General features: G+C 43.6%; 1 protein-coding gene across 1 annotated transcript in view; it reads left to right on the top strand.

Moving 5' to 3' along the window:
* Positions 1-16,544, top strand: part of MRPS31 (mitochondrial ribosomal protein S31) — a 166,325-nt gene that overhangs the window by 86,701 nt on the left and 63,080 nt on the right. The window contains exon 5 of the mRNA XM_082244818.1: positions 1,812-1,888. Within this exon, the coding sequence (XP_082100944.1) occupies positions 1,812-1,888 (77 nt within the window). The remainder of the gene's footprint in view (positions 1-1,811; positions 1,889-16,544) is intronic.

The raw sequence follows: 16,544 nt of genomic DNA, 5'->3' as shown, positions 1-16,544 counted from the left end.
GCAATGTCAAGCGGCAGCTGCCAAATCCGGCAGAATATTAGCATGCATAAAGAAAGGGATGTATTCCAGAGATAAAACTATAATCCTACAACTTTATAAAACTCTGGTCCGACCGCACCTGGAGTATTCTGTCCAGTTCTGGTTGCCAGTCCTCAGGAGGGATGTGTTGGAGCTGGAGAGAGTCCAGAGAAGGCTAACTAAACTAATTAGGGGATAAGAGGACCTTAATTATGAAGAGCGTCTACATTTGCTTAATTTATTCTCCCTAGAGAAGAGCCGCCTGAGAGGGGACATGATAGCAATTTATAAATACCTCAATGGTGATCTCAGCATAGAAAAAAAGCTATTCAGTCGCAAGGATTGCATGAGGACTCAAGGACATACAATGCGATTAGAGGAGAAGCGTTTTAACCTCAGGCAACGCAGGGGGTTCTTTACTGTTAGGGCTACAAGATTGTGGAATTCTCTACCACAAGAGGTAGTTTCTGCGAGAAGTATGGCTACTTTCAAAAGACTCTTGGAGGTACATCTCAAGGATCAGAACATTAATGGATATGAGAGATGATTACGGCCACGCGCGCCTACACAGGTAGAACTGAATGGACTATTGTCTTTATTCAACCTCAACTACTATGTAACTGTGTGTGTGTGTGTGTGTGTGTGTGTGTGTTAATGACAACCTGGACTCACAGTAGATGGCTTGAATGAAGATGTCCAATAAGCACTTGTTTGGACTTTCAGTACTGTAAACCCAGGCTGGCATGTTGATTCACACTCAAAGGGCCTACAGAAAGTTGTTTGAATTAAGGGAGAAGTATGGCCAAAGCTTTTTTGACTCTACTTCTCTGATGGATCACAGGAGTGCAGTTCATTCTGCACGCATGTGACCTGTTTTCAGCCGACAGTGTGCCAAGTTTGGGGAATACTCGGATGCCTGGACCAGCAGCTGGCTCAGCCTCTCAGTGAGCCACAGGGAGACAAAGCCAGCCACTCCCCAGCGTTCCAGTGAGCTTTGGAATGGCAGAACAAAGAGCCTGCGACTGACAGTCACCAGCTCTCTGCTCAGAGCAGAGTGGAAACCTAAGTGATCAGCACTTTTTGATTTCTCAGTTCTCAGTGCAGAGGTAAGGAGGCTGATGCTGCATTGGATCGAGGTTGTTTTATTTTGTAAACCCCATCTCTCCTAAATTGTCTATTGTTGAATCTGGAAAAGGTAGTGATGGAGACATCTTTCTGCAGAGGATATGCATGGATTGAAGGCAAATATTGCAGTGAAAGCGGTTTTTGTTATTCCGATAAGTGCTTGGCTGTTTATTTTCGATTTTGTTTTTACATGGATTTCTACAGTAAATCTTATCCATGAAAGATATGGTAATGGAGAATGTTATGTACTGTATGTTGTTAAAAAAAAAAAAAAAAAGGAATTAAAGGACTTTGAGCCAGAGGAAAAATGCCAATTAGGAGTTTTGTTATTGCTTGTTGTGCTTATTCCAGGTCTGTGACTATAAAAAGCATTGAACCACAGACAGCCTAGCATTATTGTAAGAAGGTCATCAGGGCTAATCCTGCATTTCTCCCTGGACAGGTATCCTTTTAGGAAGACTTTACTGTCTGTATTTAACATCACAAATTCAGTGAAAATCCCATTACATTTTAGTAAACATTTATGCAGAAATCCAGAAAATCAAAAGGTTTCACAAACTTTTTCTTAAAACTTAAATCCCGTTTGAGCTGTCTTCAGCTGTTCCATTATTGCATAAGTGGGTGAACTTTAGTAGTGAGGAGTTGCTGACGTGTGTATTTTCTTACAGCTCACAGGGACTGTTCACTGGCAAGCGGCTGAAAATATTTCCTGCTCCTCCCGTCTCTGAACATACCACTATAACAGGTCAGTAACCCCAGAAGAGAACCTTTCTCTGCTCCGAACTTCTATGCACTGCATTTACACTGGGATTTTCATCTACTCTGCTTGTACTGTTTATAGCATACACAAAGATTTTTGTCATTGCTTAACCACTTTACCACCGGAGGATTTTGCTGTCTTCCGTCCAGGCCACTTTTTGCGATTCGGCGCTGTGCGACTTTAACTGACAATTGCGCGGTCGTGCGACGCCGTACCCAAACGAAATTTACGTCCTTTTTTTCCCACAAACAGAGCTTTCTTTTGGTGGTATTTGATCACCTGTGCGATTTTTACTTTTTGCGCTATAAACAAAAAAAGAGCGTTTATTTTGAAAAAATAACAATATTTTTAACATTTTTTTATATGAAATTCCCCCCAAAAAAGATGTAAAAACCAATTTTTTAAAAAAATTTTTGGCCAATTTGTTTTCTGCTACCTATGTTTGGTAAAAAAAAATCGCAATAAGCGTATTTTGATTGGTTTGCGCAAAAGTTATTGCGTTTACTAACAAAGGGAAAGATTTCTGTCATTTTTGGTGTTTTTTTTTTTAACGCGTAATGGCGGCGATCTGCGATTTTTTTTGTGGGACTGCGACATTGCGGCGGACAGATCGGCCCCTTGACTGACATTTTTGACACTTTTGGGGGTACCAGTGACATTACTGCAGTAATCAGTGCTATATATATGCACTGTTACTGTAAAAATGACACTGGCAGGGAAGGGGTTAATTTTATTGGAGAGGGAGGGGTTAATGTATGCCTGGTGTTTACTGACGTGTAGGGGGGGAGGTGACTGAGTGAGTCATGGACAGATCGGATGTCCAGCTATGCTGAACAGTCCGATCTGTCACTCCCTGTCACTATGGAGATCCGCCCGCTTGTGTTTACACAGGCGGGCGGATCTCCACACTAGATCCCCGGCGATCGGGGCAGAGCAGCGGCGATCGCCGCTGCTCCTCCCCTGGCCCGACTCCCGCTGTGAATGAAAACAGCGGGAGCGAGCCTCCGGCGGCGCGCAAGCGCCGCCCAGAAGGGGGAGTGTCTGACGACGTTAATACTACGTCGTCAGACGATAACGAACCACTTTGCCGCAGTAGTACTACCGTACTCGGTCGGCAAGTGGTTAATAAGCTTGGTCTTCTGGTTTAATTATTGCTTAAGACACAGGAAAAATCTGGGGCTAGTAGTGCCCCGAGCATTTAGAAATAATATGAAAACATCAGCCACCTGTACCAGATATATTCAAGGTGTCATTAACCACTTAAGTGCCGGAAGGTTTTACCCCCTTAATGACCAGTACATTTTTTGCTATTCGGCCCTGCGTTACTTTAACTGACAATTGCATGGTCGTGCAAAGCTGTACCCAGATACAATTAATGTCCTTTTATTCTCCACAAATAGAGCTTTCTTTTGGTGGGATTTGATCACCTGTGCGATTTTTTTTTTATTTTTTGTGCTATAAACAAAAAAATAGAGCAACAGTTCTGACAAACTATTTTTCACATTCTGCTATATAACATTCCCAATAAATTGACCAATTTGTATTCTGCAAAATATTTTTGGTAAAAAAAATTCCCAATAAGCGTATTTTGATTGTTGTGCTCAAAAGTTATCTACAAACTAATTTATTTATTTTTACTAGTAATGGCGGTGATCAGCTATTTTTAGCGGGACTGCGACATTGCAGCAGACAGATTGGACTCCTAACTGACATTTTTAACATTTTTGGGGGGACCAGTGACGTTACTACAGTAATTAGTGCTAACAATATGCACTGTTACTGTAATATTGACACTGTCAGGGAAGGGGTTAACTCAGGGGCCATCAAAGCATTAGGTGTATGCCTAGGGGGTGTTTTCTAACAGTGAGGGGGATGGGCTTGTGGAATCAACACAGAGACCTGTGATCCTAAATAGGAGGATCACAGACTCTGTATTCATTCCAGAGAGAACAACAGTGCTGTGTTTACAACAGCAGACCGTCATTCTCTCTCCACGGGGAGTGATCGCGAGTGCCCGGCAGCAATCGTGGCCGCTGATCTCGTGAGTCAGCTTCCACACTGGCTAATTGAGGCCCCCAGGATCGCTTCTGCGGATTGCCGTACATGTACGGCGATTCATGCAGCTGAGCCAGCCTGCCACAGTATATCTTCAGCGGGCAGTCGGCAAGTGGTGAATTACCCAGTATAGTGAAATATATTCTGGTAACTGTATGCGGCTAATTCCTGTATTGATAGTATTTTGTATATGAATTTTTTTTATATATTTCACAGGACTTAATTTATGTTTTTCTCTACATGTTAATGCAGAGCAAGCTGTCCAGCAAAACTAACACTTACTAAGGGTGAGACAATCCATATAACAGGGCTAGGTGTTGTTAAAGTCTGCTTTTACTGATATGATAGTTCTCAATGGCTGTATGAGTGACAGGCATGTTTACCACTGCATATGTGATCACTGTGATTGGTCATGCCGATCACACTGTATCAGTGTGGAGCACAGCAGTTTGGTACTCAAACTGGCAATCCACTGTGTCAGGTGGACACAGCGGTCATTGGATCGCAGCCTCTGCATGCCCCTGGGGGCACACACAAGGTGCAGGTCTGTGAAGACATAGAGGTAGGTCTTCCCAAAACAACACTTGTCCTGCCCAGTCATATAAGTACAGTGGCTAGGTGGGAAGCAGTTAATTCTTCTTTCCTGAACAAAAAAGAGCTGTTACTATAACTGCCTAAAAAGTATTAAAGCGTAATTAAAGTCTTAAATCTAAAGTGTGCGTGAAAACGGCCATAGCCTGGCACCTGGAAGAAGCTGGGTGGAGGATGCCAGAGGCTGGCTTTAGTTCCAACTTTAAAGTGGTTGAAAACCCTCACATATACCAAATGAAGTGAACATCCTCAGATGATACACAGGGATGAAACAAATCCTCCTATATAGGTTTTACTTGTTTATCTGCAGCCCTCTCTTCCCTACACCTCTTCAAAAGGGAAGTATCGTGTTAAAATCCTTCTTCCTCTGTCAGGAGCACAGAGGAGGGGGGGGAGAGGCTGCGGGTACAGTGTGTGAGAGCTGATTGGAGGAAAGGAACACTCACCTGTTCACACAGCAGAAGAACTGTGTTGTGAATAGACAAGCTCCGTGCTAAGCTCCCTCCCTGGCAAACACTTTTTTCTCTATCGTTCATTAACGGACGCAGTTCTCTGATCCGTATCAGTAGGGTTATACTGCCCCCTACAGGAGTAGGACACTAGGCAGAAAAAAAGTTCTGGCTACGCCTATGGGCTGTCCCGGAGGGTACACCATCTCTCTTCCTGCATAGGATGTCAGTTTTAATCTGCCTAGTCAGGAGTAAGGACCTAGTTCCTTGCTGGGATCTTTGGTCCTATTTTTTTATGTAGATTTTTTTCAGCTAGCCTTTTTCCCTGGAATTTTTTTCTGTGAGATCTTCAAGCAACTATGCCGGGCTGGATCTCTATATCCAGTGGTCACCCCAGTCTGGCCAGCGAGCCAGTGTTAATTTTGGCAGCAAATTTCAATTTAGTTTTAGTCTTAGGACTAAAATGGCATTTTAGTTTTAGTCCCATTTTAGTCTTCTGCAAGTGTTTTAGTTTTAGTCGTATTTAGTAGACTAAAACTCCAGTACATTTTAGTCGACTAAAACTCATTTTAGTCGACTAAAACTCATTATAGTCATCTATAATCGAATGGGTGTAGTTCAATTGTAATTTGTAATGCATTATTTAAGCATTTCTCTACAATTTCCAAACTCATTATATACTACTGCTGGTCCTGGAGTGAAAAATCTAATATGTTATTATTTATGGTATTAAGCTTTGAGCATGCACCAGTGTTAATTTTGGCAGCAAATTTCGATTTAGTTATAGTCTTTTGACTAAAATGGCATTTTAGTTTTAGTCGTATTTTAGTCTTAAGACTAAAATGCCATTTTAGTTTTAGTCGTATTTTAGTCATCTGAATTCTTTTAGTTTTAGTCGTATTTTAGTCGACTAAAATTGTGTTAATTTAGTCAACGAAAACGTTTTAGTCGACAAAATTAACACTGCAGCGAGCATGTGCAGGCCTTAGCTCTGCACTGGGTTGGCCGCGACATAGTTCCACTGAATGGAGACTGGCCCCACGAGTTAAACGTCTCGCCAGGACGCACACGACAGGGTCTAGGCTTTTGTCGCAGCGTCCCTTTTTGGCCGACAGCCCCCCGGTGGCCTGGGGTCCTGTCAGGAGATGGCGCCAGCCTGTGTTCCTGGTATGGTGAGTAAACGTTCCCCCCCCTTCCCTGGCGGATTTTGGTTCGGACGCAGGCCCCTCCCTGGGATGGTCGGACCCTCACACTCCTGGGTTTCCCACTATCCCGTCGTGACCATCCCTTCTCCCCCCCCCCCCCCCCCCCACGTGGGGGACTGTTTGGACCTACCTGGAACTGGGGCCTCTTTTGCAGGCCGCATGGGGGTCGGGGAGTGCGCCGCCTGCAACGCTCGAACGATCAGGGTCAGGTTTCGGCTTTGCCAATTTTCTTCCAAAGGCCGTTGGCCGCCCGTTTCCTGGTGCGTAACTTCTTCCAGGGGGTGCGACACTTGGTTCTTCTGGTGCGACCTCCGTCACCTACTGGGGACCTTGATTTGGTGCAGTCGGTTCTTCAAGACCATCCGTTTGCGAGTATCAAGGGTATCACCTGCCTACCTTATTACAGAAGCTGGTCTTCTTGGTTGCTGTCACTCTGCGCGCAGGGTGTCGGCACTGGCAACATTGTCCTGTCGTTCTCCCTATATGTTGGTTCATGGGGCCAAGTGGTACTTTGTCCGGATCCATCCTTCCCTCCGAAGGTGGTTTCTAGTGTTCACCTGCACGAGGACATTGTATTACCATCTTGTGTCCTAAGCCCCCACATCCTACGGAATGTGCGTTGCATACTCTGGATAGAGTTTGGGCACTCAAGGTGTACTTGGCGACTACTGAATCTTTTTGTAACTCAGGTTCGCTCTCTGTACTCACGGATGGCACAAGAACAGGGCTGCCTGTGTCTGCTGTGACTATTTCCAGATAGATTAGACAGTCGGTGGTGCAGGCTTATTCAATTAAGGGTCCTACCTTTCCCTGTTTCGGCACATTCTATTCGGGCGCTTGGTGCTTCCTGGGCTTTTCACCATACAGGCATCTGTGCTTCAGGTTGCAAGATGGATACCTGGTCGTCTGTTCACACCTTTACCAATTTATAAGGTGGATGTGCTGGCATCTGCAAATGCCTCTTTTTGGCCGCAAAGTTTTTGCTGGCTGCTGTCTGGAGGGCTTTTGGCCTTCCTTGAGGGTGTTTACTGTTTGTTTCAGGTAAGCCTCATCTTTTGTTCTGATGAGTCCTATGTTGCCTGGTCGGCTATGTTTAGCCTTAGGGACTTGCTCTTTTCTGCTCTTCCCACCCCTCATTTTTTGGCACTGCTTTGGGACGTCTCTACTGATATGGATCAGAGAACTGCGTCCATCAATGAACGATAAAACTAGATTTTTGACTTACCGTACAATCCTTCTCTCTTAAGTTCATTGACGGACGCAGTAACCACCACTCTATTTTGAGTTGGGTTGGTGTTACTTTCTGACACTGCTTTGATACAAAACGGACACCCTATGCAAGAAGAGAGAGGGTGTACCCTCCGGGACTGCCCATAGGCGTAACCAGAACTTTTTTTCTGCCTAGTGTCCTACTCCTGTAGGGGGAAGTATAACCCTACTGATATGGATCAGAGAACTGCATCCGTCAATGAACTTAAGAGAAAAGGATTTTACGGTAAGTCAAAAATCCAGTTATCTCTTGTTGGGAAAACTTCTCAGAAGTGATTCATGCTCATAACAGAGGGACGAAGCACCAGAAAGAAACAACACTCAGAGCTTTGGAGAGATAAGTAAACACTATATGCGCTTTGCTCAGATTTCATGACTGAGGTTTACAACCACTTTGAGAGAAATGGAGGGAAAGGGGTGAACACAGTCGTAAACAAAAACTTTACATACTTTCTGACTTTTCCCTATATTATTCAACATTGAAAATGTCTTTAATTTGTTGCTTACTTCAAGTAGAACTATAGGCAAAACTTTTTTTTATTCATTTTAAATAAAGTAAGGTAGGGTTGTAACCCTTGTCAGTTTTTTTTTGCCATCTGTGTCCTATTAGGGAAATTTCCCTCTGCTTCCTCATTGCAAAAATAGGAAGCGAAATGAAATCCCTGCAAATTAAGGGAATCCCTTGGGGGCCCGAAACATCACCAGAACAAATGTTCCTATTGTAAGATTTCCCTTCTATTACTTTTCTGCAGACAACCCAAAATTTGGGATTTTCCTTTACTTTCACTTTTAGTGATGACGATAAACAAGACAAATAGAGAGGACAAATCTCCCTTTAAAAAAATGTAAAAGCAAAAGTGTAAAACTTTAAAGTCACACCTAAGCTCATAAAATTCTCCCTAAAATCATTTTTTGAACCCCCCCCCCCCCAAATACATGCACATACAATAGAAATACACGTGTCAGTGGTGCCTACGCACAAAAACACTGATTGCGCCAAACTTTACCTATCACTCCACCCCCCCCGGAGTGAAATCAGTAATTCTAGACAGAATTAGATTTAGGCTCGGTTCACACTGGAGCGGCACGACTCTGTACTACTTTGGGGGCGACTTGTGCATTCCCATGCACCACGACTTCAGAGCGACTTGCATGGACTTCACATAATGGAAGTCTATGCAAGTCGCTCCGAGGTCGCCCCGAAGTAGTACAGGACCCTTTTTCTAAGTTGGAGCGACTTGTGTCGCTCCTATTAGAACGGGTCCCGTAGCAGTCAATGGACCGCGAGGGAGCGCGACTTGTCAGGCTGACAAGTCACCTGACAAGTCGCGCTAGTGTGAATCGAGTCTTACAGTTAACTCTAAACTGATAACCTGTAGGGGCTTTTAAAGCGTGGCCTATGTAAAATTTAGGGTACTGAATTTGTTGCTGTTTCACAGGCACACGCAATTTTAAGATTGTCATATTTACTCGCTGCAACCTCATCTTTTATATTTTACCAAAAAAATTGGATATACCGTAATCTTGCGTTTATGTGCCCTAAAAGTCACCCTAGTGTATTTTTTACAGAAATGTTGCCATTCGTAAACTTGTATTAATATTGTGTAAAATAAAAAATTGGAACTACCACTATTTATGTATTTATCTAGGGTGTCTGCTTTCAGAAAATATATAATTTTTGGGGGGTTTTATGTAATCTTCAGGCCTTAAATGATTTGTTAAACTTGTGCAAAAAATGTAAAAATGGCAGCAAATGGATTAAAGTGCTGAGGATGTCATATGAAGCAGCGAGTCACTTTGAAAAAGGTACATATAATACAACATGTAAAGCTTCATACTCACAGCCGTATAGCGAGCAAAATATCCGTATTTCCTCTGCTTTGAGGTGCATTGTACAGCTACCCCCAATCAGTCTGCACAGATCAATGGCAGACCGTGAATGAATGCATGTATATACAGGAATCCAAACAGCAAGATGTGTACAGGGCCGAATGAGCCTCTCTGACTGTGTTTAGGGAAGCGTATACGACCCTCTAAGCATGTAGCTGCTCTGATCCACATATACACTGTATTACCAAAAGTACCATTCTTCCAGAAGTGCATTTGTAAAGTCTGGCACTGATGTGTACGAGAAGGCCTGGCTCACGGTCTCCACTCAAATTCATCCCAAAGATGTTCTTTCGGGTTGAGGTCAGGACTCTGTGCAGGCCAGTCAAGTTCATATTCCCCAAATTCGCTCATCCATGTCTTTATGGACCTCTCTATGTGCACTGGTGCGCAGTCATATTGGAACAGGAAGGGGCCATCCCCAAACGGTGGGCCAACTTAATATTGAACCCTATGAACTAAGACTGAGATGCCATTAAAGTTCATGTGCGTGTAAAGGCAGGTGTCCCAATACTTTTGGTAATATGGTGTATGTACATATACATGCATTGTCCCGTTGTCTGCCATTGATGTATAAAGGCTGACTGGTCGCAGCTGTATACTGCACTTGTCACTGCTGTTAGGGAAAATACAGCCATATTGTACGCTATACGGGCATTTGCGGCTGTGTGCATTGAAGCATTACATGTTGACTTATTTGTTTAAGTCCCGGTTCACATTTGTGCGATGACAGACATTGCATGTGATTCAGAGCGCACTGCTCTGCAAATCACATGCGATGTCTGTGCGATGCGAATTTACATCGCATTCGGACACAAATCGCACAGGACCCTTTTTTTGGGTCCGCACCAGAATCGGATTGCATGGGTGTTCACACCAATGCTATCCGATTCATGTCCGAACTGACAGTTCACACTGTGATATGCGAACAGATCTGGAGGTGTCGTTAACTTTGTATTGACACCCCCAGCGATTCGCATATGGCAGTGCGAACTGCCTGCGAGTTGAATGCGATGCGGGAACCCGCAGTGGATTCACAGGGTTCCCGCATCGCATATGTGTGAACCGGAACTAAAGCTGCTTGGCTGCCCTGCAGATTCATGTACCATCCTCGGCACTTCAACCTTGCTTATTGGACTTTGCACCTTTCACTCCCAGCAGAGAAATATGGCCGCATTTTATTCTGTATGGTCATTTGCATTAATAAGTACATAAAGCCTAAGGCCCCATGCACACAGGGCGTCAGAAAAAACGAGCTGCAAAGCTATTTCAGACACCAGGAAAAAGCAGCGTCAAAAACGCGCCTTTAGCAGCATTTTGCATTGGTGTCAATGCGCGTTTAGGCGCGTCGGCGCTTAGCAGCATTTTTAAATAAACATAACCCTCTTCTATTTGTGACCAATCACTTTTTAAATTTTTCACATTTTAAAAAATGCCTGACACTGCTAAATGCCGATATACAGTGTTAAGCCGTGTTTAGGCGCGTTTAGCAGCGTTGGGCGTTTTTACAGCTTAATGCTGCTGCTCCTGAACGCACTGGCCCTGTGTTTTTTTTTTGCAGCTTAAAAACCCCTATGCCACTTGGCGCTCCTAAAAGCCTGTGTGTGCATGAGGCCATAGAATAACATGGAGGGGTGTTTTTAAGCTGTAAAAAAAAAAAGTCTGATGCTCCTAACAGCAGCTGCAAAAACGCCCTGTGTGCATGGGGCCTTCGAGACTTCTAAAATAGGACGGAACATCTAATGCATGTATACAGTACACGCGTGTGTATGTTGATGAGCTTCAAATGTTTAATATGTTAGCATGCCTATGTGTATATATAAATGTATATTTCGATTGCTATAAACTCATGTTGAAGCCGTCTTTAAATCCCAACACCGTTCCCTCTCTTGAATCCTAATTCTATGTGGGATGCCGTCAGTCTCCCTTTTAATCCTTTTGGAACCTCCCAAAGAGAGGTGAGAAAACCTGAGGTGCATTTTCAATTAGTAAGATGAAATCTGGTTTTTATTGGGCGATCTGCCCATCAAATTAACCAGCGTGTCAGCTCATAAAACAGACGCATCAAGTATTGGCCTGCTTGACAGTTTTATTCCAGTGATGTCTTTGTTTTTATAGATAGCTCTGATCAGACAGGTAGAGGCAGAAATAGGTTCAGGTTTGTGTATTCTCGCCTCTCAAACCCATGTATTAGACATTTCTCAGTGGTGTGAACAGCACATTTTAACACTGTGACACCCAGACATGTTTATCTCCTGTCAGTCATTTGCCTGCTGCTGTCAGTTGAAGGGGCTTCAGTGTTATCTGTGAATCAGAAATAACTTGTGTATCGTAGATCATACTTCTAAAGGGCAAATTCAGGTTATTTACTTGCAGGTTAAGCTATGAAATCTCCAAAAATGGGACTGTGCATGTCTGCATCTTGAAAAATTAATTTAACCACTTAAGGACCGGAAGGTTTTACCCCCTTAATGACCAGGCCATTTTTTGTGATTCGGCACAGCGTTACTTTAACTGACAACTGCACGGTCGTGCGACGCTGTACACTCAAATAGAGCTTTCTTTTGGTGGTGTTTGATCACCTCTGCGGTTTTTCTTTTTTTGCGCTATAAACAAAAAAAGAGCGTCAATTCTGAAAAAAAAAACAAAAAAAAACTAACTATTTTTTACTTTCTGCTATAAAACATTCCATATAAAGAAAATTTAAAAATCAAATTTTTTCATCAATTTAGGCCAATATGTATTTAGCCACATGTTTTTGGTAAAAAAAAAAAAAAATCCCAATAAGTATATATTGATTGTGCAAAATTATCGCGTCTACAAACTAGGGGATAGATGTCATTTTTATTTATTTATTTTTTTTACTAGTAATGGCAGCGATCAGCGATTTTTAGCGGGACTGCAACATTGCGGCGGACAGATTGGACACCTGACACTTTTGAGGGGACCAGTTACATTACTACAGTGATCAATGCAAAAATATGCACTGTTACTGTACTAATGACACTGGCAGGGAAGGGGTTAAAGCGGAGTACCGGCCTCCAAAAAATGTTTTCGATAAAAATACCCCCGGGACAGTCAGGGCTAGTGCATTTCAGCAACGATAGCTTCTGAACTGTCCCCCGGTTCACTTACCTTTTAGAAGAAATACTTACCTTGAAAATGTCTTGTCCAGCGCTGCCATCTCAGGTGTGGGCAGCTGAAGCCAGACCGTCCTCTATGGTGTCCTCTTCGGTGACTTCGGAGTCCCAGAATGCCCTGCTCGTCACTTCTGGTGCAGGCGCGTCATCCCTGCACAGCTTCTGGGCATGCCCAGTGATAGGAAAGTCGGTGCAGGCGCATTGACTCCTGGGAGCGATGACGTTCGGCTCCCAGGAGTCAATGCAAGCAAGAAGTCACGGTGCGGTGCCGCAGAGGGAGGAAGTGGAAGGCAGGTAAGTGGAAGGCAGGTAAGTATATTTTCTTCAAAAACAATTTAAGTAAAGCAAAAAAATTGTGATTATCCAATTCTTTTTCAGGTTACTTAGAGCAAGCGGATGTCAAATTTTCGTTTGGAGGCTGGAACTCCACTTTAACTCCAGGGGCGATCAAGTGTGCTCCTAGGGAGTGCTTTCTAACTGTATGGGGGATCGACTCACTGGATGAACACAGACCTGTGTTTCTAAATAGGAGGAACACAGGATCCCTGTGTTCATCTCTGACAGAAGAGCGATCTGCCTTGTTTGCATCGGCAGACCGCCATTCTGTCTCCATGGGAAGCGATCGTGGGTGGCTGGACCTGCTGATTGGCTCCCCCTCTGGCCAATCGGCGCAATGCGTGCCTCCGGCTGCGCGTGCGCCCCCACTATCACACAAAGTGTACAGGTACATAATTTCACGTAATAGAGACTACATGCCGCAGTAAAATGAGGGTGGCTGGTCGGCAAGTGGTTAATGCAGTATGGTGGCTGTGACAGAACCCACTGTCACTGTGTGGTTTGGAAGGGACTGTGCGCGTGCCTCCTACCAACAGACTATGGGCCAGAAAATATTGGACACCTGGGGACATGCTGGCATTGAGTTAATGTAATGTAATGCTACAGCCCTTCTCCCCCCATCCCCCCCCTCTTGTTGATGTGTCTAATTGTGTTGATTCATGACACATAGGCAATGGTCTGGACTGGAGACATCCGCAGGGGGTGTGTATTGAGAGACTGCCTGTTTACCTTAATCTCATTAGGTTATTTGTAGCCTATGTACAAATGTTCAGTCCCCATTGGTTGTTCCTTGTCCCCTTCCCCCCTTTGGCAAGGTTAAGGGGAGTTTCCCTAACTGTGGGTAAAACTGTATGTCTTGGAATTTAATAAACAGTTTAAGCTCTGCATGTTGAACCCTCAACACCTGTGTGGATTGTCTCGTGATTGAGGGGTTAAGGGCTGGGTATGGCTTCTCCGCAGGCTGTGGGTGCGTTTGGAGGACAGGAGACACAGGTCCGGCGGATGTGCCCACCTGGGGTACTAAGATCCGTTACAGTGGCTAAGTGAATAACACTGTTTGCCGTCTTGGTCTTCGAGTCTTATTTGGTATAATGCATGCATAGAGTTTGCAGGTTTTCCCATGTTTGTGTGGGTTTCCTCTGGGCAACCTACTTTTCTCCCACAGTAGGTTAATTTGCTTCCACCCAAATTGGCTTTGTGTTTATATGACTTTGGTAGGGAAAGTAAATTGCACTTTAAAAAGGGTTGACATGGATCTCTGGGTGAGTAAAAATGAGAAAGAAAAAAAAAAAAATCAAAATTCAGCTTGCAGCATATGTGTGAAGTTTGTCCTTAGTCTCTGTTCACATCTAGGCATTCCAGATCGCGGAAGAAATCACCATGATTTTGCTCGCACCTGAATCGCCATAAAAAAACAAAGCCAATTTGGGTGGAAGCAAATGAACCTACTGTGGAAGAAAATTGAGGTGCCCAGAGGAAACCCACACAAACATGGGAAAACTGCAAACTCTATGCATGCATTCTACCAAAAAAATTTGGAGCGATTCAGCATCGTGGGCTGAATCGCGGCAATTCGGGACGCCTAGGTGTGAACGGAGCCTTATACTTATCAGGTGCCAGGTCTGACCCCAAAACTTTTTACCTCTTGGTATGCCATCTGCATTACTTTTGGAGTTGATGTTTATAGATGACACATAAGACTCAGTAGAGAAAGCTAAAGCACCAGGATAACAATTCTATTTTTTTTAAATGTGACAGTTATTGTCTACTGGGTCCAATTAGATTTGAAAATTACAGTCACATGGCTGAAAATAAAGATGGTTATCCTTGTGGAAAGCTTCTTGAATTGAGCTGATAGTCTTCAAAGTTTCACTTTGTTGCTGAACTCTGTAGTAAAAACTGCATTGTGACAGGAGTCACTTTGGGGGGGGGGGGGTGGGAGCTTGTGGAACCCAGATTACTTTAGAGAGGTCGGGAAACTCCTTGTCCAGCTTCCCCAGCCCCTCTTATGTGTAAGTCACCCCTTGTCTATTAGGGGCACAGGGTGAGCAAGAACCCCAGTCAGGTCTGCACTAATCAGACTCGCTGTACAACCACACCGCATTTCGTGTTACCTTGGTTATCCTGGGTTCTTTATGTGTGGTTTGTGTTAAGAGTTAGGGGCTCTTTCACTTGGGACAATAGTGTTTCTGAACTGTGTCCCTCAGGAAATATATGAAGATGAACGGTTTGATTTTTCAGATTGCTAGAATATTGCAGGAGTCTCTCATAGACCCTTGCTATATAGTGAGGTGGGGTTTGTTATTGTTAAGTACCTGTATCCTATTCTATTGTTTCTGTCTGCCTTAAGATCAACCTATTATGGTATGTATATGTATATGTGTATGTGGATTGGCTGCTAAGGCGGAGGGGGGTTTGGGGGGGGTTGTCCCACAGTGTATATCCCTTTGTGCCTGTGTTTGAATAAACAGTTCTTATCCTAGGAGGAGGTTCCTTAACTTGTACAAGCTATGTTGTGGGCTAGCTTTGTATAGGGGTAGCTAGGATTTGATATCTATGTTCACGACTAGGAGGAAGCCGTATACTGATGGAAGTCCACAAGTACAGTGTGGGTTGAGGTTTCGTTATATGCATTATATATATATATATATATATATATATATACAGTATATATATGTGTGTGTGTTTTAGAAACTGTTTTTAAATGCAGCTAATACAAATACCATGATCTGTCTCGTTATTGGCCTTTTGTTATCTCCTGTACTACAGAAGTTTGTTAGGAGGGTCAATACTGAGGGCCCAAGAGGGACAGTATCCGAACTATGACACTACATGCATTTGATTTGCATGATCTCGCTGTGCTTACGTCAGTTTTCTTTGGGTACTCTGGCTTCCTCACACAGTTTATTGACATGCTGGTAGGTTAATTATCACCTGTCTAAATTGATCCTGGTATGTGTATGCATGCATGTGAGGTAGGGACCTTCACAGTAAGCTCCTTAAAGTGGTTGTAAATTCTCAGGGTTTTTTACTTTTATGCACTCTATGCACAAAGATAAAAAACCTGTGTGCAGTAGCGCCCATCTCAATCCAGCAATGTGCGCGAGAGCAGCGTCTCTCTTGGGTTTGTTCCTCCTTATTGGCTGAGGCAGCAAAGGGAGCCTTTGACTCCCACTAATCACAGCCATTGAACCAATGAGGAGAAAGTAGGGGTGGGGATGAGATGCTCTGTGTGTGTGAATGGACACACAGAGAAGTGGCTCAAGAGCAAGCCTGCTTGACTGCCCCCATAGCAAGATGCTTGCTTTGGGAGCATGTGGCAGGGCAGAGGGGCCAGGAGCGCCGCCGGGGAACCCGAGAATAGGAGGATCGGAGCTGCTCTGTGCAAAACCACAAATATTTGTTGCATTAAAAAAAACATGCTTGTAATATAACTTTAAGGGGATGGATTAAAATAAATGTAGAATGCATATAAAGCACTGCATACATTTGTTAGTGCTATAGAAATATATGTAATAGAAAAAAAAAAAAAAAAGACGATCAGGAAGATATAAAAAATATTTTAATCGATTCCCCTGTCACTGAAGCAGAAGTGTTTTTTCCCTTCTCTTTGTACTAGTCCAGATACTGCAATTGTGCTTTATTTAACCATAGCAGACCCTATTTTAGATGTCATTCTAGCTGTCTTTAATACTTTGCTTTGTAATGT

Source organism: Pelophylax lessonae (assembly GCF_965119305.1).
Source record: "Pelophylax lessonae genome assembly, chromosome: 2".
Classification (NCBI taxonomy): Eukaryota; Metazoa; Chordata; class Amphibia; order Anura; family Ranidae; genus Pelophylax; species Pelophylax lessonae.
The sequence above is the reverse complement of the archived record's forward strand: the minus strand, read 5'-3'. Positions and strand labels throughout refer to the sequence as shown.